The sequence below is a fragment of the Ipomoea triloba genome, chromosome 9, assembly GCF_003576645.1.
Source record: "Ipomoea triloba cultivar NCNSP0323 chromosome 9, ASM357664v1".
Taxonomy (NCBI): domain Eukaryota; kingdom Viridiplantae; phylum Streptophyta; class Magnoliopsida; order Solanales; family Convolvulaceae; genus Ipomoea; species Ipomoea triloba.
In genome coordinates, this window is record NC_044924.1 from 31,659,616 (window position 1) to 31,684,055 (window position 24,440).

General features: G+C 36.0%; 2 protein-coding genes across 3 annotated transcripts in view; both read left to right on the plus strand.

The window, feature by feature from the left end:
• The window catches only part of LOC116031004 (putative pre-16S rRNA nuclease), a 518,904-nt gene that overhangs the window by 391,994 nt on the left and 102,470 nt on the right, over positions 1-24,440 (plus strand). The window lies entirely within an intron of this gene.
• On the plus strand, positions 15,245-22,155 carry LOC116030980 (nuclear/nucleolar GTPase 2-like). The gene is made up of 13 exons (XM_031273390.1): positions 15,245-15,475; positions 15,721-15,809; positions 17,268-17,525; positions 17,721-17,854; positions 18,240-18,369; positions 18,463-18,620; positions 18,950-19,051; positions 19,149-19,253; positions 19,848-19,976; positions 20,097-20,237; positions 20,459-20,559; positions 20,843-20,900; positions 21,676-22,155. The coding sequence occupies exons 3-13, from the start codon at positions 17,294-17,296 to the stop codon at positions 21,955-21,957; spliced, it is 1,572 nt and encodes a 523-aa protein (XP_031129250.1). The 5' UTR covers positions 15,245-15,475; positions 15,721-15,809; positions 17,268-17,293; the 3' UTR covers positions 21,958-22,155.

A 24,440-nucleotide genomic window follows, 5' to 3' on the forward strand; every position in this document is an offset into this window, starting at 1 on the left:
CCCCCCCCCCCCCTGCCCCACTCTCGCTTATTATTCTTAATTCACTTTGACATTTTCCGTGCATTCAGATGCAGCGAAGTTATTTGTAGATCCCAGATCAGATCCTTAATTAAGGCTATTGCCTGCCTACTAGCATATATAGCATTGGAAACCGGAAAAGAATTGAATTACGTGGGAATTACGTAGCTACAATGCAATTACGTGGGAATTACGACGTATAGTATAGTATAGTAGCAATTCAATTCAAGATAGGTAGCAGCAGTCTGCAGAGGCCGGACGTACAAATTAAAATCAACATATATACTACTACTACTTGTATAGACTAGAAGATCGAGTACGTAGTAGATAGTATCATCAGCTAGCGGTGCGGGAGAGTGGTAATCTGATGATATGATGATGCAAGGTGGTGCAGGAAATAGTGAGAGCGGGCAAGTCTGTGTACCTCCCGGTTTCCGCTTCCATCCTACCGACGAGGAGCTTCTTTATTACTATTTGAGGAAGAAAGTTTGCTATGAAGCCATTGACTTGGACGTTATCAGGGAAGTTGATCTCAACAAACTTGAGCCTTGGGACCTCAAAGGTACACTACTTTCTATTCTTAGTTATTACCTAAAATTAAAGGAACTACCCTTTAATTAATCTACATATATATATATATATATATATATTGCATGCAGAGAAATGTAGAATTGGAACAGGTCCTCAGAACGAGTGGTACTTTTTCAGCCACAAAGATAAGAAGTATCCAACTGGAAGCCGAACAAATAGAGCGACAGCAGCGGGGTTTTGGAAGGCTACAGGAAGGGACAAGCCCATATACCACCACCATATACCCACCATTAACTCATCCATGAGTATGAGTAGTAGGAGGATTGGGATGAGGAAGACTCTTGTATTTTACACAGGACGGGCTCCTCATGGCCAAAAGACAGACTGGATCATGCATGAGTATCGCCTTATTATCGATAATACTAATCTTCATGCACATTCACTACTGGAGGTATGTAAATTACTTAATTAATTACTTAAACCTACCGCTAGCTTAGCTTGCTTGTACATACATACTCCCATATATCCACTTGACTTGGGCCGAGGCCAGTAAAGGTCGGTGGTGGTTGGGGTTTGATTGTTACATTGTTGGGCAGAGGCTGTAAACTATAAAGGCCAAGTCTAACACTGGGTGGCTAGGAGATTATTGTTGGGCGGAGACCAGTAAAGACCAAGTTCAACACTCATATTCTAAAAAATGTGTAGCTGTCTATAAGAAAATACAATTAGACTTTCGATATAAGTGGTAAGTGTTTCATCCTAACAACTTCCTACCAACCTCGTTACACTAACTAACAATCAGTTACGTACTATCCAGGAAGATGGGTGGGTGGTGTGTAGGGTATTCAGGAAGAAAAACCACAGCAGATGTAGTCTCCAGCCTGAAATAATTATGAGTCCAGGTCTGCAGCAGCAGGATGATGATGATGATGAATGTTTAGCAGCTGTTCAAATGAACATGAAGAAGAAGGCCAGTTGTCCTTCATCTGGTGAGCTGTCGCAACAACAACATAGTCGTCTACAGGAGGAGGAGGCAGCTAATAATAATAACAACAGTTTTGGTTGGTACCAGCAGCTGTGGGATAATATAGGTTGTAATTATATGCATCTCCCTCAACTGCTGAGTTCTGAGTCGACGTCTCATCATCATACATCTCCCTTCCTAGCTCCTGCAGCAGCGCCCTTCACCAATATGGAGACTACTGTGCCTCATGGGGCTCTTCAAACCTTCCTGAGGCCACAACATCATCATAATAACAAATTGAATAATCCCAGTGGCGGTGGCGATTGGGCATTCTTGGGCAAACTTCTTGCATCAAACCATCGAACCAATGATGATATTGGGGATCAAACCACATACTGCAACCTGCTCTTGTCCCAAGCTGCGGCGGCTGACAATATGATCAACATCCACCACCTTTCTTCTACTTCTACTTCCACTCAACAATGCTTTCCATTTCAACACAACGCCGCCGCCAGCTTTGATCCATAGTTACACACCCACCTATACTACTTAATTAAATTAGCTACCAACTTTAATTTTCCTACATCATATCATTATTTCATCATCATTTCCCTAAATGAATCAAATTATTATCATTATTATTATTATTATTATTATTATTGTTGTTGTTGTTGTTGTTGTTGTTGTTGTTGTTGCTGTTGTTACGTTGTTGTTTTTCCCCATTGCCAGCTAGGCTTACTAATTCGTATCACGTGTGTGTATATATATATATATAGATCTATATATAGATCAAATGCGGTGAATGTGTCTAGGTGAAAGATGCGGTAGAATGATAGCCATTGATCTTGCTAAAATCAACTATTCGGATTGAATACAGATTAAAAAATCATGTGGTGGCATTTTGGTCATTTTGTGTTTAGCTCAAACTTATGGTGTGTGATTTCCTTTAAAGTACGTGGTTTCTGTGCTTACGGTGCGTCAGTTCTTCAGTTTTGAGAACTTAAGGTACGTTTCTATTGAAATTTAAGGTGCGTAGATCAAAAGCTTTAAGTTGGTTGTTTCACTTCTTAAGGTGCATGGTTTGCCTTCTTAAGTTGCGTGGTCTATGTGCTTAAGGTGCGCCAGTTGTTGAAACTTAAGGTGCACCAATCTAAAGCTTTAGGTACGTGGTTTTACTTCTTAAGGTGCGTGATTTGTGTACTTAAGGTGCGTTAGTTGTTGAAACTTAAGGTGCGCCATTTTAAAACTTTAGGTGCGTCATTTGTGCTCTTAAGGTGCTTTGTTTGCATGTTTACAGTGCGTGGTTTGTGTACTTAAGGTACATCATTTTAAGAGTAAATACCCAAAATGGTCCCTCGACTATAGCGTAATTCACAAATTGGTCATCGACTTATGATTTTAACCAATAACATCCATGACTTTCCAATTTTTGCCCAATGTGGTCCTCCGTTAATAAGGGCGTCAACTCGCCGTGAAACACAAGGGCAGTGGCGTAATTTCACAGGCTTCCCTCTTCTCCCTTAACCCGGTCGTTATAAGCTTCGTTATAAGCTGTTGAAGAAGCCCTAATTGTTCTTCATTGTTCAGAGCACTGCAAACTTGGCTTCAATTCGGAGAGATGCAAGGCAACTACACCCAAGACAGTTACGGTTCCTCAAGCAACCACGCGACATTTCAACACGGTGAAGTAATTTCGAATATGCATTGCCACTGTGGTGAATCGTTAAACCTACGAACCTCATGGACGAATGACAATCCCGGTAGAAGGTATTGGAATTGTGGTCCGAATAAGGTGAGTACTACGTACCTAACAATTTATATTTGTTGAATATTTAATGTTAGACTGTAATGGCTTTTGGGTATAGGGCAGGGGAGGTGGGAGGTGTGGTTTCGTTAGGTGGTATGATCCTCCTATGTGTTCAAGGTCAAAGACAATCATCCCCAGATTGTTAAGGCGTATAAATCGGAATGAGGAAGAAATCCAGAACTTGAAATCAAGGTTGAGAGCTACTGAAGAAGGAGATCGTTTGTGTAGAGAGTCAAAATGGAAGTGTTCTTTTCGGTTGGTGATGATTTGCATAGTTGGATTTGCAATTTTAGTTATAGTGTTATGTAATTTAAATGTAAACAGTGTAGGTCATGGAAAATTGATGGTTCCATTGGCATTGTAGAGTACTGATAATGTACATTTTGTAGAGATGAAGTGAAAAAATGGTCACTGGAAAACTTGTGTATTTGTAACTTTAGTTGCAGAAATGAATGCTCAATTTAACTTGGTTTCAATGAATGGTAAATTGCACTTAGTTTCAATGAATGGTCAAGTTCACTTGGTTTCAATGAATGGTCAATTTACTCTGTCAATAATGCAGTGTTTGTATATTTTGGAGCCCAAATGGAGACTTTAACTAAACAAAATAAAGACAATTGCTATGAAAGGTAACTGAACAATTTCATTGCAATTTGGTTTTCACTGCAGTTTGGTTTATAAACACAAAACACCAAATGAGAGCCCCAAAAATCTATCAAAATATACCCAAATCTGCCCAAATCTGCCTGCCAAAGCTAATAACAGTTTTTTAGCAAGGCAAATATGTAATCAAAAAACACCAAAGCTAATTACAGTTTGCTTGACATATATAATACAAAAACTTAGAGTTTAGCATTAACTAAAGCTAAACGCGGGAAGCCTGTGAAATTACGCCACTGCCCTTGTGTTTCACGGCGAGTTGACGCCCTTATTAACGGAGGACCACATTGGGTAAAAATTGGAAAGTCATGGATGTTATTGGTTAAAATCATAAGTCGAGGACCAATTTGTGAATTATGCTATAGTCGAGGGACCATTTTGGGTATTTACTCTCATTTTAATGATTAAGGTTAGGTGCGTCAATTCTACACTTAAGTTGCGTCCTTTCGTGTTATCTGCACTTCCGCACGAGTAGTTACCTTCGCACCTGATCTAGTTCATATATATATATATATATATATATATATATATAAAAGAGATCAAATGCGGTAATAGGCTGGGGTTTAATCTCAGCCCTTGATCTAATCAAAATCAACAATTCAGATTGATACCGATTAAAAAAATGCGGTGGCAATATGATCTTTTTACATCTAGGTTAAATTTAAGAGTGCGTAGTTTTTCTTTTTTAGGTGCGTTGTTTTTGTGCTTAAGATGTGTGGTTTCTTTGTTGTGTGCTTAAGATGCGTCAGTTGTTGAAACTTAAGGTGGGCCGGTCTAAAGCTTTAGGTGCGTGGTCTGTATGCTTAAGGTGCGTTAGTTGTTGGAACTTAAGGTGCATTGGTTTAAAGCTTTAGGTGTGTTGTTTTCATTCTTAAGGTGCGTCGATCTAAAGGTTTAGGTGCGTAATTTTCCTTCTTAAGGTGTGTTCACTACTACAGAAAATACTTTTAACGTTGATTTTTTGGCGACATAGTTACAAACGACGTTGTAAATAAACGATACGATGTCGTATGTTTTTTTTTTAAATAAAATTAAAGCAACAATTTTGGATTTTTTTTTAAAACAATGTTAACTTTTTTTTAAAAAAAAAATGAGAAACAACGTCGGCGTTGTTTTAAAAAAATAAAGAAAAAAAGAAGCAATGTCGGTTTATAAAAAAAAAAAAACTTACGTCGCTTCTATTTTTAAAATAAAAAAATAAAAAAAATTACCAATAATTTCACAAAAACACACAATACAAAAATTACAAATAATTCTAATACACAATAATTTCACAAAAAATACAAAAATTTTAATTTATAATTTTGAAATCATTTAAAAATATTTATAACAATTCACAATTTTTTTTAAAAATTCAAAATAAATTAAATTATTATTTTCAAATAACAATAATTTACAAATTAAAATAATACTTCAAATAAAATTTAAAAAAAAAAAAGAAAAGAAACTAACAAGGAGGAATGAAGACCGTGGTTGATGGCTACGGTGGTGGCAGAGTGGTGACTGTAGAGGATGGCTATGATGGTGGTAAGGAGGAAAAGACGCTTAGTTTAGTACCTTATCTATTCAATTTTTATTAATTTTAATCACTACGATCAAATGTTATGCCATTACCACATTCATAGAAAGATGCTTAGTCAATACCAAATCCATAATAACTTGCTAAATAAGTAAAATGATAGCTTAATTGCACATTTTTCCAATTTAAACGATCTTGAAATTTTTTTAAAGTGAAGGAGTTCAACACTATTGAATCAATTTAATGGGCTTATTTGAATTTTTTTCTTATAAAAATATACAAAGAAATACATGAGAAATTTTAAAAATAAAAAATAAAAAAATCCTTAGATAGTCAATCGGCCCACATGCATGGAGTAGGCTGTAAACTATTGGAGATACCTAGACATGATAATTTAAAGTACTCAGAAATCAATAATAAATGAACAATTGAATATAATGACCTAACTTAATAACTACAAATAAATAAAAGCTTAACAAAAATTAACAACAATAAATGAATATAATGGTCTAACTTAGGGTGTGTTTGGAAAGCAGGAAAATGGTTTCTGGAAAATGATTTCTGGAAAATGAGTCATTTTCCAGAAAATATTTTCTTTTCTTGTGTTTGGCTGCAGAACAGAAAACTGTGTTGGTGTGTTTGGCTCATTTTCCAGAAAATGGGTAGGAAAATGAACAGAATTATATAATTGAATATTTTAATTAATTTGTTTAAATGTAACAACATTTATAACAAATATACAATCCAAAAAATAAAATAATCACAAAAAATCACAACAAAATAATATCTATCTCATAAAAAAAAAAGTGGCTGACTTGTTTCAGATGTCAAATAAAAAAAATAAAACTCATAATATCTATCTCATAATAAAAAAAATAAATTATTACTTAAAAACAAAAAGAAAAAGTTGAAGATGTCAAGAAGATCAGATGGGATGAAGATGAAGAAGTTAAAGCATTTAGGAGGCTTAAAGGAGATGGAAGAAGCAAACTTTGGAAAATGACTTCCCCCCCAAAAAAGAGGAAGTCATTTTCCATAAAATTAGGTTTATTTTCCATTGACCAAGAAGTTCATTTCCATTGACTCTATTTTCCCCTTCTTCCCAAACACCAAAAACCCGAAAAATGATTTCCAGAAATCATTTTCCGGGTTTCCAAACACACCCTTAATAGCTACATATAAATGAAAGCCTAACACATGTTAACAATAATACAAAGAACAAAGTATACCTCATAATGCTTGATACCCATTCCATTTGTCAATAGTATAACCCAAACTTCTCTTGTATGATTTTGGTATAGATAATCAGAGTCAAGTAAAAAAGGGAATTAAAAGTAAATTAGACAAGATGCATAGTTGTATACACATGCTGCTCTCCTGCTTTCTTGCTTCAAAGTTGGGCTCTAGCTCCGGTCCCTGCCAAACTTTCCTTCATGAGATTCAGCTCACTGAACTTGCCTGATTTTTCTGCTGTTTTCGGCCCTGATGTGGATAAAGTTCAGAGAACCATGTTAAAAACAGTTACAAGTTTGCAAAGGATTAGATCTCTTCAAAGCCTAATAAGGTAAGTTCAAAGGTAGAAATGAACCTCTTGTCGTATTGGATATTGCTCTGATTCAAGCATGCGCACAACTTGACTCATGGTAGGTCTTTTATGAGCGTCTGGGTCAACACATCTTAAAGCAGTCAAAAGAGCATGCTTGAAAGCCCTTGTAGATGGCCTTGTATCAATGAAGGGGTCAACAACTTCTTCTGAGCTTTTGCTGGCTACCATCATTTTGAGCCAGTCCACAAGGTTTACCTGCAGCAGCCAACACGAGAGTGAGCATAAAGAAGTTTGAGGTATCTTGCCATTAATTATGAGTGAAGGGTAATTTTAAAAGTTAAAAGTATGCTTAATTAGACAACAATAATGCCTTCAACGAGGACCGTCCTCCTTCCTAAGTCAATGCAAAGCTATTTTGTGGCAGGATCTAGGGCATGTTACGTTACTCATAAGTAACAGGCACAAAGTATTGTAGTATATTACCTACAAAAAAAAAAAAAGCTATTTTTTTTTTGAAAGGAAAAGAAGAAGATAAGCCATTGTATAAAGAAAATGAAATTTCAAATTGATTTCTCAACATAAGATAAAAACATGAAAAGTTGTGTATTCATCCATGAAGAGACTCCCCTGAATTACCTGTCTATTTTTATTTTTTTTAAAGGTACGAGTCTTGAGAATCTGAATCACACTGCATTAAAGGCTCTCAATATTTTAAGACTTGCATATGCCAAACAATAAAAGAACCAGGTACTTGCTCTCCCAAAAAGCAAATTAGTTCTAACTAAATCCAATATCTAATTAACAAACCTCATCAGCAGGGCGCCCATAATCCACCGGATCCCTTCCAGTAATTGCTTCCAGAAGCAAAACCCCGAAGCTATAAACATCACTTTTCTCATTTAGAAGACCACTATTTGCATATTCAGGCGCAACATATCTGTTAAGCACAGGTTAGATACCTAAGCATTCAAGAGTAGATGATTGCTTAACTAGCTTCAAGAATATTTGAGTATCATTATGTGCCTGTTTAGTAAAGCTTATGATTATTGTTTATGATTATGGATTGTCAATTGTGAATAATCCATAATCTAGTCCAACTTATGGGTTATTGGATTAAATATGCTAAAATGTACTGTATAACCCATAACACCTAGAAAGCAATCAATTAAATCATAATAGTCTAAATAATCCAATTAAATAAGCTTTCCCAAACAGGTATAATATCAAGGATCTAGAAGGATACATAATGAACGAAGATACCATGATGAAACCATCCTCTTAAAAAAAACAAACTCACCCAAATGTACCCATTACTCTGGTTGTAATATAACTCTTTCCCGCGCCAAGCATCTTGGCTAGACCAAAATTCAAAATTTTAGCATTAAAATTGTCATCAATAAGTATATTGCTTGACTTAATGTCTCGATGGACTACTTTAGGTTCAATTGCTTCATGTAAATATGCAAGCCTGCAAAAGAATTATACTGAAGTGTAATTAAAGTGGCACATAGAATAACAAATATGTTCATATATCAGTAAAAGTTTAAAGAGAGAAACTCACGCTTTAGCAGTACCAAGAAGAACCTTCATGCGGGCTTCCCATGTGAGGTACCCATGATGACGCATGGCCCATGAAGCCATTGCTCTAAATTGCCATTGTTTATGTATTCATACACCAATAACCTAAATTCAACAAGGAGACTCGGCAACAAAGATATATGCTTTCAAGTTCCAAATATCTAAAGTTGCAATTTATAAAGCTGCTGCAAAACAATCACATTTCTTTCTAAGCAGACATGCATTATATCACAAGAATGTGGTTTCTCATTCACTTCTTTCCCTTTTGTGTGTGTGTTTCCACTTATTTGTTATATATATATATATATATATATATAGGGTAGGGTTCCAGTGAGACCACTTACTTAGGTAAGATCGTGAGATCACATCTTGTGCATCCATGTAATATTTTTTAATGGTCTTGATTGATTGACACACACATATACTCAGTTTGCACACATTTAACCACCGTTCGCACACACTTCAACTTGAAATCTTAGTCAATCTAAACTGTTAAAAAAATTTGAGATCAAATCTTGTACATCAATCACCGTTCGCACACATTGAATCACCGTTTGCACACATTTAATCACCGTCTGCACACAGTTAATCACCATTCGCACACATTTTATTACCGTTCACACACACTTCAACTTAGCATCTTAAATCAATCTAGACCATTAAATTATTAAATGGATGCACAAGATCTGTGATCTCATATGATTCTAACTCTCTCTCTCTCTCTCTCTCTATATATATATATATATATATATATATATATAACTTTAATTTGGGGAGAGATGCGGGGGGGTGGGGGAGATTACCTTGGGTACCCTCAATGCAATAACCCAAAAGTCGAACCAAATGTTTATGTCGAACGTGCCCAATGGCTTCTGATACACATGATTTTATACCTTTATTTGCCCCACGAATCAAGAGCTTTGTTGCTTAATTTCTTCATCTTGATACATTTAAGGCTCGTTTGTGTGTTATAATTGATCATGTCTAGTTTATTCACAAATGAGGAGCAAAGGAAGGATTTTCAGTCATCTTGGACCAGTTTTGAGACATAAGGAATCCACCCCGGGACGGAAAGGAGCAACTGAACACAAAAGGAGTCAGAAGAGACCAAGAGGCCACATCACGGCCTGCCTCACGGCCGTGATGTTGGCTGTGATGTCCAAGATGGACAGGCAGCCGGTCACCCCGCATCACGGCCACGATCCCGGCCGTGATGGCGGCCGTGACCCGGCTGTTGTCCAGTATTTAAAGGACGTTTTCTGATGTTTTTGAGCCCGAACCCTAGTTTCAGCTTAGTGCAGTTTTTACCTTCTTTAGAGTTTTCCATAGCATAGAATACAACGAATTTATATCATTGGATTCAGTTTGAAGCTTGGCATCATTGTTCGGATCAGATTTACTTTGAAGAATTGTTAGTAAAGTTTACTTTTTTTTATTCTTTAATATTGCAGCCATGTCTTCCCTGTTTAATTCTTGCTTTGCTGTGTTTACTCCCATCATGAGGGAGTAATTCGTTTATGGGTTTGGATTAGGGGTCCATTGTTAATCCTGATGTTCGATTTATGTTTAATTGCATAAAGGGATTGAATCTTTTACCTAGGGTTTATGTTGCTTTGGGGATTTCTTTACACTAGTTATTGGTTTGTGGCCACAATTAATTGCTAATCTAGGAGAGAGATTCATTACAATGACAGTTGGATGAAGACCTCGAGCCTTACCAATTTCAACCTAATTTTCCTGCTATGAAAGTAAAGGTAATTTTGGGGGCTTACAATGCTTAGGTGCTTAAGGTTATGATTGATGCATCCCGACAGTGGGACAATCTTAGCCTAATTCTCTTATTGATTACGAAAGTAGCTGAGTAGAATTCTTCTGTGCATTGCCCATATATCCCTTGGTTAATTATTCTTTCCCTAATCCTGAGTTTGTTAGAACATCAAGGTTACAATCCCCCCTAATCTGGCCCATACCTTTATTATACAGTTTACACCTAAATCATTTGCTTTCTTTTACACCATTCAGTCTTTGTTGCTTGGATTCTATAAATTCATATACTCTAGTGCCTGGTAATTCACACAGTTTCGTGCCATAACACCAATCCTCAGCGGAACGACATTACACCCTTTTTACACTCATCATTTGTGGCTTCAACTTCGACTTTGAATTCCCTCTTTGCTTGTCCTCTAAAGTTAGAAGATTAGAAAGTTCAATACAACTACATCATCGGGAACAGGAAGAAATTAGTTCTGCAGAAGTAAGGGCAAGCAACTTACAAATTGTTGAGTAGTTTTTTTATGGCCACAAGAGTTCCATTGACAAGTTGGCCTCGGTAAACAATTCCATAGCCACCCTCCCCAATAATATTTTCTTTAGAGAACTTGTTAGTTGCAACTTCTAGATCCCTTAGAGTAAACCAATGGCCCCAACTAAGCTGAGAGAACTTGGGTGAATCAGACAAAGAGGATGGGCCAGTAATGGGTGTACAAAGAATTGCGGCAGAATTTCCCTTGTCCCCTGATTCAAGCCCATTGTTATTCTCCAAATTATTAAACGAACCAGACTGAGTGCTATCATCAAACTTTTTAGTCTTCTTAGAATGTCCCAAAAGCTTATCAGAATCCTTGTCTCTAAAAGTATCTTGAAAGGAGTCACAATGGTCATTATAGTTATTTTGTGAATAATTGTCAACTCTAATCTCCTTTGAAACCGGAGGAATGTGGCTTGTGGGGAGTGTTTCATGGCTCTTTCTGAATTTTTTACGTGATAGGCAGAATGGCACCACTAACAGAACTACTACAATAAACAGGCCCACACATATAGCTATCAGTACCCACACCTTAAGATGAAAAAAAGTTGTTCTCTTTGACAATTCAAAGCTAAGGTTGGATGCCATTTCAGCAAAACCTGCCAAACATGAATAAAGAAAGAAAAAAAAAAGTAACTACACATTTTTGTTGCTTTCCATATAGTCGTTATCCCTTATTGATCAATAAAAGAATTGGGTACAAAGTACTGCAGGGGCAAAGGCTAGACACAATTAGCATTTCAATGGATTGCTCTGATTGTTACTTGAGATTTTAGAATACATTATTTCTTCTGTGGTTTGTCATGGATTTTCATAAGAAACACTGACAAAAAGGAATAGCCATTTAATAAAAAATCAAATAAAGCCAATAATCTGGCAATGAACTGAGTTTGTAAGCATTTGCACATTATAGACTTTTAAAGACCATCCATTCAAATGTGGGATTGTGCAGAAAGAGAATAGAAGAGAAGCAAAATATGCAGCACATCATTCCTAGTATCTAGTAAATGTAAATATGAAGAGAATCCATATATTCACATGTTTCAAATATATTTGAGCTTAATTTTCTCAATTCAGCTGGCCTCAAAATACGTACAAGCCAAGATCTAGAATGTGAAGGTTTTAAGAATTGAATCTTTACCTATGCACAAAGCTTTAAACTACCTATTAAAAAAAACGCATAAAACTTCACACTTTACCTAATAGCACGACTTGGGGGGAACAAAAGCAAGACCGAATCTAATATCTTTCACCCACTGCTTGTTCCCCCAAGGAAGAAGCAAGGTTTGAACCCTAGATCTCCCATATAACCATTCAAGAATGTACACGCATATAGAGGGCGAAAAAATGCAATGAAGCCAAGAACCTATAAAGAATGTAGAAGACGATGATTTATTAAAGTAGTAGTACACATATATATACACATACAACCCATGGAAATAGCTAACCACAACACAACTAACAATATGAAGACCTATTCACTAGGAAAGCAAACATTGGAATGAAACAACTCAATACTAAGTTTTTCCTTTAACACGCCTCCGCAAGATGGAGGAGCCGTCAGTTACTCCAATCTTGGACCGGAAGAGTTGAAACAACCTGCGGCCCAGTGGTTTAGTCAATAAATCCGCCACTTGATCTGCAGACTTAATATGTAACACTGATAGCAAGCCTAAAGCCACCATCTCCCGAAAAAAGAAATAATCTAAAGCCAAATGTTTCATACGAGAATGAAACACTGGGTTTTTACACACATAAGATGCTCCCTGATTATCAGTATACAAAGTTGGCTGACCCTTCAAGGAGACACCAAGTTCACACAACAAATTTTGGATCCAAGATACTTCAGCAGCAGCATTAGCTAACGCATGATACTCAGCTTCAGTAGATGAGCGAGAGATTGATTTCTGTCTAACTGACTTCCAAGAAACAACATTCGAACCCAAACACACCACATAAGCTGTAGTGGATCGTCCCCCATCATGTACACCACCCCAATCGGAGTCCGAATAAGCAGTCAAAGAAAAAGGTGTATCATGATGAAAAAATAAACCATAAAAAACAGAACCTTTGAGATACCTAAGAACCCGCTTAACAGCCTGCCAATGACACTCAGTAGGAGCATGCATGAACTGAGACAGTTTATTCACAGCAAACGAGACATCCGGCCTAGTAATACATAAATACTGAAGCTGTCCAATCAACCGACGATAAGCAGTAGAATCAGCTGACGGGGAACCATCAACAAGTCGTAGGGGCACCGAGGAGCTGAGAGGAGTAGAAACCTCCTTCGCCCCATCCATTTGCGTCTGAAGCAGCAAGTCAGTAATATACTGACTTTGAGTCAAAAAGAACCCAGTAGGAGTAGGAACAACCTCTACCCCTAAGAAATGTTGTAGCGGTCCAAAATCCTTCAACGAGAACCGCTTACCCAGCTGAGTCACAAAACGATCTAGAAACACCGAGTCATTGCCTGTCANAAGAAATGTTGTAGCGGTCCAAAATCCTTCAACGAGAACCGCTTACCCAGCTGAGTCACAAAACGATCTAGAAACACCGAGTCATTGCCTGTCACAATTATATCATCAACGTATACTAGGAAATAAATAACAACCCCAGCGGAACGAAAAACGTATACTAGGAAATAAATAACAACCCCAGCGGAACGAAACCCAAAAAGAGAATGATCGGCCACAGATTTACAAAAACCAAATTGAAGTAAGAATTTGGACAATTCCAAGTACCAGGCCCTAGGAGCCTGTTTAAGCCCATAGATCGCTTTCTTCAACGGACAGACATATTCAGGAAAACGGGAATCAACGTGAGCAGTGGACGCCGAAGAAATGAGGGGCTGAATTGTTTCTGAACAGCTACCCAGAATGGCGCTGACAATAATTTGATCTTGCCTATACCACCTGGTGTAGGCTGGATTTATAGTTGTCCCCGCTGCATCAGAAAATTTTGTAGGAGCTGAAATTGAGCCATCGATGTGGCCAATAAGATCGAGACCAATAAGGGTGGACTCGAGTTGTCTTCGCCAAACCAAAAAATTGGTGGAATTTAATTTAATAGGAAAATGTTGAGGAGTGCTAAGGTGAATAACAGGGGTCTCTGAAGCAGTGGAAGCCATGACAAGGAAAGAGGAAGAGAAAAAAAAATCCACAAAGGTGTGTGGCTCTTGATACCATATAAAGAATGTAGAAGACGATGATTTATTAAAGTAGTAGTACACATATATATACACATACAACCCATGGAAATAGCTAACCACAACACAACTAACAATATGAAGACCTATTCACTAGGAAAGCAAACATTGGAATAAAACAACTCAATACTAAGTTTTTCCTTTAACAGAACCAATGTCACCGGCAAGAGAGGGCTCCCAGGACTTTTAAGATAGAAGGAATTTTCCTTTCTTGTCTCTATCGGCTGTAAAGCAGTACTGGTTGAAGCCTTCCTTTCAAGTTGAAAATCCCAACACTCTGAAAGTAAGCAAAGCACACAGAATTCTTTAATGAATTTATCACAGAAAAATGTGGGGGGATCGAGGACACAGGAAAGGGTACTTGTGGTCGCCTGTGAGGTAGTGGCTTTACATTACATACAGTAGAACAGAAGCATCTGGGTGAGTTTTCATTACGGGAGACGCAAAAAGCTTCTTAAAATTCCCCCTTCTGAATTTGTTTTGCAGAGGAATTTTGGAGGTGATTTCGAAAGTGACACCCTTAGAGAGACGATGAACCATGACTGTGAATGATCATCAGGACTTCAGGAGCTTATTAATTGATCTCTGTTCTTTTGTTGGTCAAAGTTCTTACGCTTAATGCAGTGTCATATATTTGTATGTATGTCAAATTTGACACAACATAGCAACTTAAGTCATTATAGGATGTAACCTTCAATGTTTAAAAATGTCAAAATGCTCCTTAAGCACGCTACTCACTCATTGATGCATAACAAAGTTAAAGAATTCAGATACACTGTAAATCAATTTCAATCCATATTTTATATTTTTGTTGTTTCAATCTTCGGATCTAATACATAGGGATGTTAATTGTGCTCGAATCCGATGGGTCAACAAAAAAATAAAAATAAAAAATAACCGGATGAATTAATCGGGCTAAACGGGCCGACCCTATAGGATTGGTGGGTTAAGCCGGGTTGGCCCGGTGGGCTGACGGGTAGCCCGTCGGGATACTTAAATTTTTTTATTTTTTATTTTTAAAAAAAAAAAAAAACCTAAAATTATAAAACTAGGGTTCTGATTTTTCATTCAGTATTTCACTTATTTTCAGTTTTCAACTTTTCACATTTTCACTTCCCGCGGTCTGCAGATTCGCAGAAGCTAGAACTCAGAACGCACTGCCGCAACGCCCGCTGGCCGCCGCTCACTGCAGTCCGCCGCCCACCGCTCACTGGAGCACCGCCCGCTAACCGCCGCCAACGCCCACCGCCTGCCGCTCACCGGAGTCACCGCCCTTCGCTACATTCCAGACTGCCGTTGGGCTACCATTTGAGATCATTGTTGTACCAACTACCAAAAGGTTAATTGTAATTATGTTTGTCAGCTATGTACCTCTGTGGCTCTGTGTATGTTTTTTTAGTTTGAAAAATGAATTGGTTAATTTAATGGCTTACAGAGTTACAGAGAAGCTATGCTATATCACTATATAACTTATAACTATATTGCACTAGCAATTTCAAAGTACATAATGTCATAGTGTATGATTATTTGTTAATTTCTTAATCTTTAATCAAAATTTTTACTTCTTATTTGTATGAAGTGCAGGCTGTCCAGCAAGCAGGCAGTCCAGGACCAGGAGTCCGACTCTAGTCTCCACGAAAAAATAGTTGACGGAGTAGGCCGTAGGGCAGTGGGTAAGTTCACTTCTTGTCTAGTTCTTGAGCTTTTTTTTCTTAATAATTTGGCTGGCTAGACCGCCCGTGGGTACCGGCATAGTTGTATTTTTTCCGGCTAAACTGCCTGTGAGTACCGGACTTGAAATTTTGAATGCTTTAAATTGTGAATGTGTACAATGTATTGATTGAATTCTTATAAATTTGTGTGTTTAATTAGTGAATTACTATGTATTTAAATAATTTATTTGACAATTATATGTTTTATACTCTTATTTTATTTTTAGGTATAAAAGAAATGTCTATGCCTTTGTAAGAATTATCAATTATGTATGTTAGCATCTTAGTTTATTGTGAATTTGTGAATTGTGGACTTATATTAGATTATTAGTTATATAGGAATATAGCTATGACTTATTGTGGTTTTAGTGGACCTTTCTTATGAGAATTTGTGGTCAAAGAAAAGCTTTTCAGTTTTCCCTTTGAAGTTTGAATGGTAGAAGCAATTAAGCAAGTCAAGCAACATTTATCTCACAAAGACACAAATAGTACACATGAAAAATTGAAAATGACCACAATTCCACAAAGGACAAAATTCACAAAATTTCTTAGGCCATGTGATTTGTGAACACTGCCTCCCAATCACAATTCACAATTTAGCAATCTTTTACGGGGTATTAATTTGTATTTAACATTTTGACCCGTTCTATCGAATTCGGATCCGGTTGGTCACTTGACCCGTTTTATTAAATGTAAGTATTCATTTTCGATTTTAATTCGGATGGTTTAGCCTGCCCGATAAATCCGACAACCCGAAGTTTAGGGGTTGGGCTAGCCCGAATCTGAGAATAAAATAATAATTAACCGAAAATTCGAATTCGATAAGCCCGACAACTCGATAGGGCTAGTTCGAAACCGACAAGGCTGGCCTTATTGACATCCCTTAGTAATACCCCAATTAATTAATTAATTATTTATTTATTTTTATTGTATAGGATGATTCTGAACAAGAAGGGATTATGTTGAAGCCATGACTTTTCATTTTATGATTTATGAACTTCTAGTTATTAAACTTGTGTTGTTAGATATTGTATTATAAACTTTAGTTTTGTCATTTTATGGTTATTAGGTATATTTTTTTACAACATATATGCTTTAAAAGGCTTTAACATGTAAGCCTTAAAAAGGCTTTGAGCCTATTAAATAGGCTCAAAGCCTATTTAGAACATACTTTGAAGCATTTTTAAAGGCCTACTTATTAAACACGTTTTTAAAAAGGCTTCAGGCCAGACCAGGCTAATGGTAGGCTCAGGCTTGAACCTAACAAAAAGCCTACATACAAGTCACTCCTAGGCCCATGAACCAAAACCGTCGATTATAGCCATCGATTTATGAACCACTTAAGAACGGTATATTAACGATTAATAGACACTCACCCTCAATATATCTCTTTCTCATCGGTTATGGTTTCCTTTTCAGCCTCCCTTACATAGACTAATACAAACATGGCGAAGAGGAAGGAGAAATCGGTGAACGTATCCGGAAAGCCTAAGCATTCCCTTGATGGCAATAGAGATAGCAGCGGAAGTAAAGGCGGCCGTAGCGCCGCCACTGTGCGGCGGCTTAAGATGTACAATACGAGACCTAAGCGTGATACTAGGGGAAAAGTCGTAAAACACGATTTGCAATCCAAGGAGCTGCCCTCCACTCGGATTCAACCCGATCGCCGATGGTTCGGTGTGTTCTTTCAATTCAGTTCAATTTTCAGCTTTTATCTGTACCTATACTGCTTGCCATGCTAGCTTTGTGGAATTTTGTTAGTGCAATTAGTAAAAATTTCTGTAAAAAGCTCATTAATTTCTGAAATTTGTTTATTTTGCTCTATGGAAGTTATTGCACCACTCTGCACTGACATTATAATCAAATTTGTAGGCAATACACGAGTAGTTAATCAGAAAGAGCTAGAATTCTTCCGTGAAGAGCTACAAAATCGGATGTCCAGTAGCTACAATGTAATTTTGAAGGACAGAAAATTGCCATTGTCTCTTTTAAATGATCATCAAAAGGTATTATGGTGCTTTCTTTTGAGATGTTAATTTACATAAGCTTTTATTTTTTTTAGTTTTTTATTTTGTTAATGTCCTTTGAGACGTGTTGGGGGCACACTTAGTGGACTTAATGGTGCAAGTATTGAGCTAGATGAGCCTTCATCACCCATCTATACTAATTTGGCAAGCTTTTGCTTTATTTGAACTGGGTCCCTTTTATAATTTGGCAAGTCATTTCATTTAAAGTAGTGAGATTTACCCCGTTGAAAAAGAAACAAAATTAGGACTATGCCAATAAGCCTCCTGTTAATTATTTTTGTTAGGTTGCTTGGCAAACTCATACCTTATCATGCTTTGTGTTTGTTAATTTATCTGATTTCTCCTGTTCTATATCTTGGTAAAGCAAGCAAGAGCTCACCTGCTTGACACCGAGCCTTTTGCTGATGCCTTTGGTCCTAAAAGGAGGAGGAAACGCCCAAAGCTTATGGCATCAGATTATGAGTCGCTTGTAAAGAAGGCTGATGTTTCTCAAGGTTTTAAATATGATTTTCTATTTGTGTTTAGGACCCTTAGTTCTTAACACTGGAAGATTTCTTTGTTGGATGACTTGGTTCTCAATTCAACAGATGCCTTCGAGGAAAAGTTTGGTGCAAACAACTTCGGGGAAGGAAATGAAGATTCTTTTAGAGACCTAGTGCGGCACACTATGTTTGAGAAGGGTCAAAGTAAACGCATATGGGGTGAGCTCTATAAAGTCATAGACTCATCAGACGTTGTTGTTCAGGTTTGTAATTATATTTTAAACCACCTTTGATCAGAAGAAGAGTCTAGCATGCTTAAGTGTTGGGCTTTCCCAATGTTTTCACTTAATGAGTATCAAAAAGTAATGCATACACTCGGGGGTGGGATGTCTGGGGTTGGTGGTGCAATTACACTTACAAAATAACAAGCTTTATCAAAGATGAGTATGTTAATTACGAAGTATTCTCACCCTGACATTTTTTTTTGTGCCAAAGATTTGTTCTTATATGTTAATCTTCATCTCATTGGTCACAAGTGGATAAATTCAAATATTTGAAGGAACAAGTGGTGTTTACCAAACTCATGTTGCAGGTATTAGATGCTAGAGACCCGCAAGGTACACGATGTTTCCATCTGGAGAAACATTTGAAAGAAAATTGCAAACATAAGCACATGATTCTTCTACTGAACAAGGTTAGCCATTTGCTGATAGGTTATGAAAGGTTTATGCATTTTTCTACAGCAGTTTATGTACTCACACGCTTGAATTGGCAACTCTGCCCTTATACAGTGTGATTTAGTTCCTGCTTGGGTAACTAAAGGGTGGCTTAGAGTTCTTTCCAAAGAATATCCCACATTAGCATTCCATGCAAGTGTCACCAAGTCCTTTGGCAAGGTATGCAACCAGCTTTCACATATTTTTCATTCCCTGTTTTCTTTCTCCCCAATAGACAACAGCTTCAAGGTGTCCTTGAATATGGACTATGCTGAAGAATAGATAATTTGACTAGACAGACATACCTTTAGAGTAGGTTTGTTGTATTATTATTATTATTATTATTATTATTATTATTTTTATTATTATTATGGAAAATTATAATATATGCCCCCACAAATATGCTAATTATCAATGTCACCCCTGAAATTACTAGTTGTGTAAATGTTGCTCCTTAATTTTCAAAATGTGACATATATTAACCTCCCCTGAATTATTAGTGGTGTAAATGTGGTTACCTGCCGTTTTCCATGTTTGAAGACCACGCTTTTTTCCCTCCATTTTTCTTTCTTCGTTTATTTTCCTTCTGCCGACAACAATGTTTCTCCTTCTTCCTATTAGGGGAGGGGCAACGTTTACACCACTAATAATTCAGGGGTTACATTGATAATTGCATATTTGTGACGGGCTAAATTACAATTTTCCCTTATTATTATTATTATTATTATTATTATTATTAAAATCCAATTCATTTAGTTTCAAGCTTTGCTTTAGGGCTCTCTTCTGTCAGTATTGAGGCAGTTCTCTCGGTTGAAGAGTGACAAACAGGCAATATCCGTGGGCTTTGTTGGGTATCCTAATGTTGGTAAATCATCTGTTATCAACACATTGCGGACAAAGAATGTATGGTTCCTCTAACTTGTAATTTGGTGTTGAGTAGTGTGAAGTGTTTTCGCTATTACATGCTTGCTACATGGTTCAACTTAGCTTATTCTTCTTTTTCAACTGTTCTTAAAAAATTAGGTCTGCAAGGTGGCTCCTATTCCAGGAGAGACAAAAGTATGGCAATACATAACACTTACCAAGCGGATTTTCTTGATTGACTGCCCTGGTGTTGTTTACCAAAGTAATGATTCTGAAACAGATATTGTCTTGAAGGGTGTGGTATGTTATCTCATTTTCATTATTATATATTTAATTTATTTAATAACAGAAACTGTTGTTGATACAGTTAGAAATATTTACAGTCAAGGATGGTCTATGGACCCGCCAAAGAGAACTATCTATAAAAATTTTCCCTGGTTATTCATCTAGGTTTTCAGATATCATTGCTATTTTTTGTGATAAACTAACTGTTAACTTGGTTTTATGGTTTCTGTCTGCAGGTACGTGTGACAAACTTGAAAGATGCTGCTGAGCACATAGGTGAAGTGCTAACCCGTGTGAAAAAGGAGCATATTGAAAGAGCATATAAGATAAAGGAATGGTAAGAGCTTTGTTTTGGGATGTGGGATTTGGGATTTGGGAGAAGCCCTTGAGAATTTTCCTTAACTGATTTGAACTCAATAGCATTTCTAAAGACTGCTTTGTGTATTTAACTAGTATAATGTGCCTCATTCTGCCCTCTGTTTTTCCAATGTAATGTTACCTTATTTATAGGCGCTATTCTGGTGGTCCTGAGAAAATTTTCCATACTGAAGTTAGTAATGTGCATTTGCATTCTTACATGTGCCTGTTTCTGAATCTGAATATCTCAATAATGTTTGCAGGGAGGATGAAAATGACTTTCTTCTTCAGCTATGCCAGGGAACAGGCAAACTGTTGAAGGTAAATTCACAAAAAATCAATGCTTGATGCACTTAACCAAAAAAAAAAAACGAAGCAAAGAAATGCTTGATAAAATTTTCACTGAGGGGTGGAGGTGAGTGTCAGGGATGTGTAACAGTGCCAAATCTTGTGGGTTTGAAGAAAATGAGGATTGAAAGGATCATCCGGACCATTGACTAGTATATATGTTGCAAGTTGTAAATTCTTGACTGATTTCAATATGTTGAATCTAATGACTAACCTTGAGGGGATGGAGATTTTAATGTCATGGGTTTTTTAGGGTGGAGGTGAACTTTATGTGTGATGTTGGGGAAATTATTCTGTGGACCAGTGTGGAGCATGATTCATGAATACAAAGTACATTTTTAATATACTAAAAGTACATTATTTGTGTACTGAATGTACATGATTTGATAATATACAAAATAATGTACTTTCAGTACTCAAATAATGCATTTTATGTACATAAATAATGTACTTTTTTTGGGTGGTCCACAATAATGATCTGCGATGTTGAATGGTCCATAATGTTTCAGACGTTGAGATTCGAGGACTGAAAGGATGATCTGGATCATGTACTAGTATACATTTCATGTATTAGTGGATGGCGGTAACTATTCTAGAAGAATGAACACAAACATTTCTGCTAGTTATGTTTCAGCTAATTTGGGTGTCTGTGATTGATCAGTCTGCACCCTGCATTACCAGGACATATTTTTGTGTTCTTTGTTGATTTATGACTAATGGATACTGTTTGTCGTTGATGTGTGCACAGGGAGGGGAACCCGACACTATGACTGCTGCAAAGATGGTTCTCCATGACTGGCAGAGAGGCCGGATACCGTTCTTCGTGCCACCCCCGAAGATAGATGACGATTCAAAAGAGGACAATGCGCTTGGTGGAGAGGAAGAGGATGCCGCCGCAGCTAGAAGAGCCATTGCAGATGTAATATCATCACAGCAGCTAAATGATGTTCCTGTTCAGACAGATCTGTACAGTGAGAGTGAGTTGCTGGGTGAGGAGACTAGCCAAAAGCTTCCTGAGAATGAGTCCTAGGCTCCTCTACTGCCCTGCCAGCCATTGTAGTAGTGCTTGCTGCTACTGGCCATTAATTTTGTCATTTGCTAATTTGATTTGACAACCCAACCCTAAAATTATGATTGTTATGCTTCCTTCCTAATTTATCTGTACTATTTACTATATACGGAGTATTATTAGTCAATTACACTTTTATTTGTTTGGTTTTTTTTTTTACTGTAACATTCTTTATACAAAGTATTTTTTTTATTTGGCCTTTTGTGTTTAATAGCGGCAAATTATTGTGTGGACCATTGTCTACATAGCTATGTGGATTATAAATATTAGGTACATTTGTAATATATTAAAAGTACATTATTTGTGTACTGAATGTATATTATTTGATAGTATATAAAATAATGTACTTTTAGTATTTAACTTATGTACTTTCAATTATGTATTTTATGTACACAAATAATATGCTTTTAGTATATTAAGAAGGTATGTTTTCAAAAAAAAAAAAAGAAGAAGAAAGAAGTATTCTTTTTATTTATGATCCAAACAGTTGTGGTGTGAGACCATGACCTATGTGATGACCTTTATAATCTTATTTTATTTTTAGGTATAAAAGAAATGTCTATGCCTTGTAAGAATTATCAATTATGTATGTTAAGTACTTAGTTTATTGTGAATTTGTGAATTGTGGACTTATATTAGATTATTAGTTATATAGAAATATAGCTATGACTTGAATTTGTGGTTTTAGTGGACCTTATGAGAATTTGTGGTCAAAGAAAAGCTTTTCAGTTTCCTCTTTGAATGGCAGAAGCAATTAAGCAAGTTAAGAAACATTTATCTCACAAAGACCCAAACAGTACACATGAAAAATTGAAAATGACCACAATTCCACAAAGGACAAAATTCACAAAATTTCTTAGGCCATGTGATTTGTGAACACTGCCTCCCAATCACAATTCACAATTTAGCAATCTTTTACGGAGTATTAATTTGTATTTAACATTTTGACCCTTTCTATTGAATTCTTATCTGGTTGACCACTTGACCCGTTTTATTGAATGTAAGTATTCATTTTCAATTTTAATTCGGATGATTTAGCCTGTTTGATAAATCCGACAACTTGAAGTTTAGGGTTAGGGCTAGTTAGAATATAATAATAAAACAATAATTAATCGACAATCCGAATCCGATAAGCCCGATAACCCTATAGGGCTAGCCCGAAACTGACCGGGCTGGCCCAATTGACATCCTAGAAGAGACAGTCAGACAGACAGTGCAAATTAATGAATGGTGAATTATGATTTTCAAATTCAACAATTCATTGTATTTATATGTAGAAATAGTGAGAATTATAAATTTGTTAAGTTTTTCAAAATGAAGGTATAATTAATTACGTAGTACTTAACATTTTTAATTATTAATTCTAAATAAAATTTTTAATCCTCCGTGCATTCTAAAGTATTAACCTCCATACTATTATTTTTTATGAGCTTTTTCCACTTTTGGTCCTATGACTTTAGTGCATCCGTCAATTTAGGTACACAACTTTTATTCATGACATAAGTAGTGCTTGACTTTTATTTTTTTTTTCCACTTTTAGTCCTTGACTTTGATTTTTTTTCCACTTTTAGTCCTTTTGGCCATTTGAGCGACAACTTTTAATTGAAATCAACAAACTATTGTGCCATTAAGGGTAAAAATGTCTTTTTGATAAATCCCTAAATATATTTATAAATAAAATCAGAGAAAAAATAGGAAAAAAAACGTTATTTTCTTGTTCTACTTTGCCTTCTAAGCACAACTTTTAATCAAAATCAACAAACTATTGTGCTATTAAGGGTAAATGTGTATTTTGATAAAGCCCTAAATACACTAAACGTTATTTACCCTTAATGGCACAATAGTTTGTTAATTCCGATTAAAAGTTATCGCTTAAATGACCGAAATGACTAAAAGTGGAAAAAAAAATTAAAGTCAAGGACTAAAAGTAGAAAAAGATCAAAGTTATGTCAGAAATGAAAGTTGTGTACCTAAATTGACAAAGGCACTATAGTTATAGGACCAAAAGTAGAAAAAACACTATTTTCTATTATTCTATTATTAGTATTCTATTATAATAATAAAAAATTCTATCATAATAATTACCTTTACCATATTATTATTAATAATGATTTATTATCAATTATAATTAATATTATTCTTATTCTATCATATAATAATAATAAATTCTATCATAATAATTACCATAATTACTAATTACTATTTCCATAATTATTAATAACGAATTACAATTAAATTCTATCATAATAATTACCATAATTACTAATTACCATTACCGTAATTACTAATAACGAATTACAATCAATAATTAATATTATTCTATCATAATAATAATAATTGCCATATTACTTAAATACCTCTACGTTTCGGCGGGAAAATTTTAGAAGAGAATATTGTAGTATAGATAGATTATAGTTTTTTTTTTTTTTTTTTTTTTTTTTTTT

Coding starts and splice junctions, on each gene's coding strand:
- LOC116030980 (XM_031273390.1), top strand. CDS start 17,294: ATGGCGAAGAGGAAGGAGAAATCGGTGAACGTATCCGGAAAGCCTAAG. Junction 18,621..18,949: donor CATCAGACGTTGTTGTTCAG/GTTTGTAATTAT, acceptor CTCATGTTGCAG/GTATTAGATGCTAGAGACCC. Junction 20,238..20,458: donor ATATTGTCTTGAAGGGTGTG/GTATGTTATCTC, acceptor TTCTGTCTGCAG/GTACGTGTGACAAACTTGAA.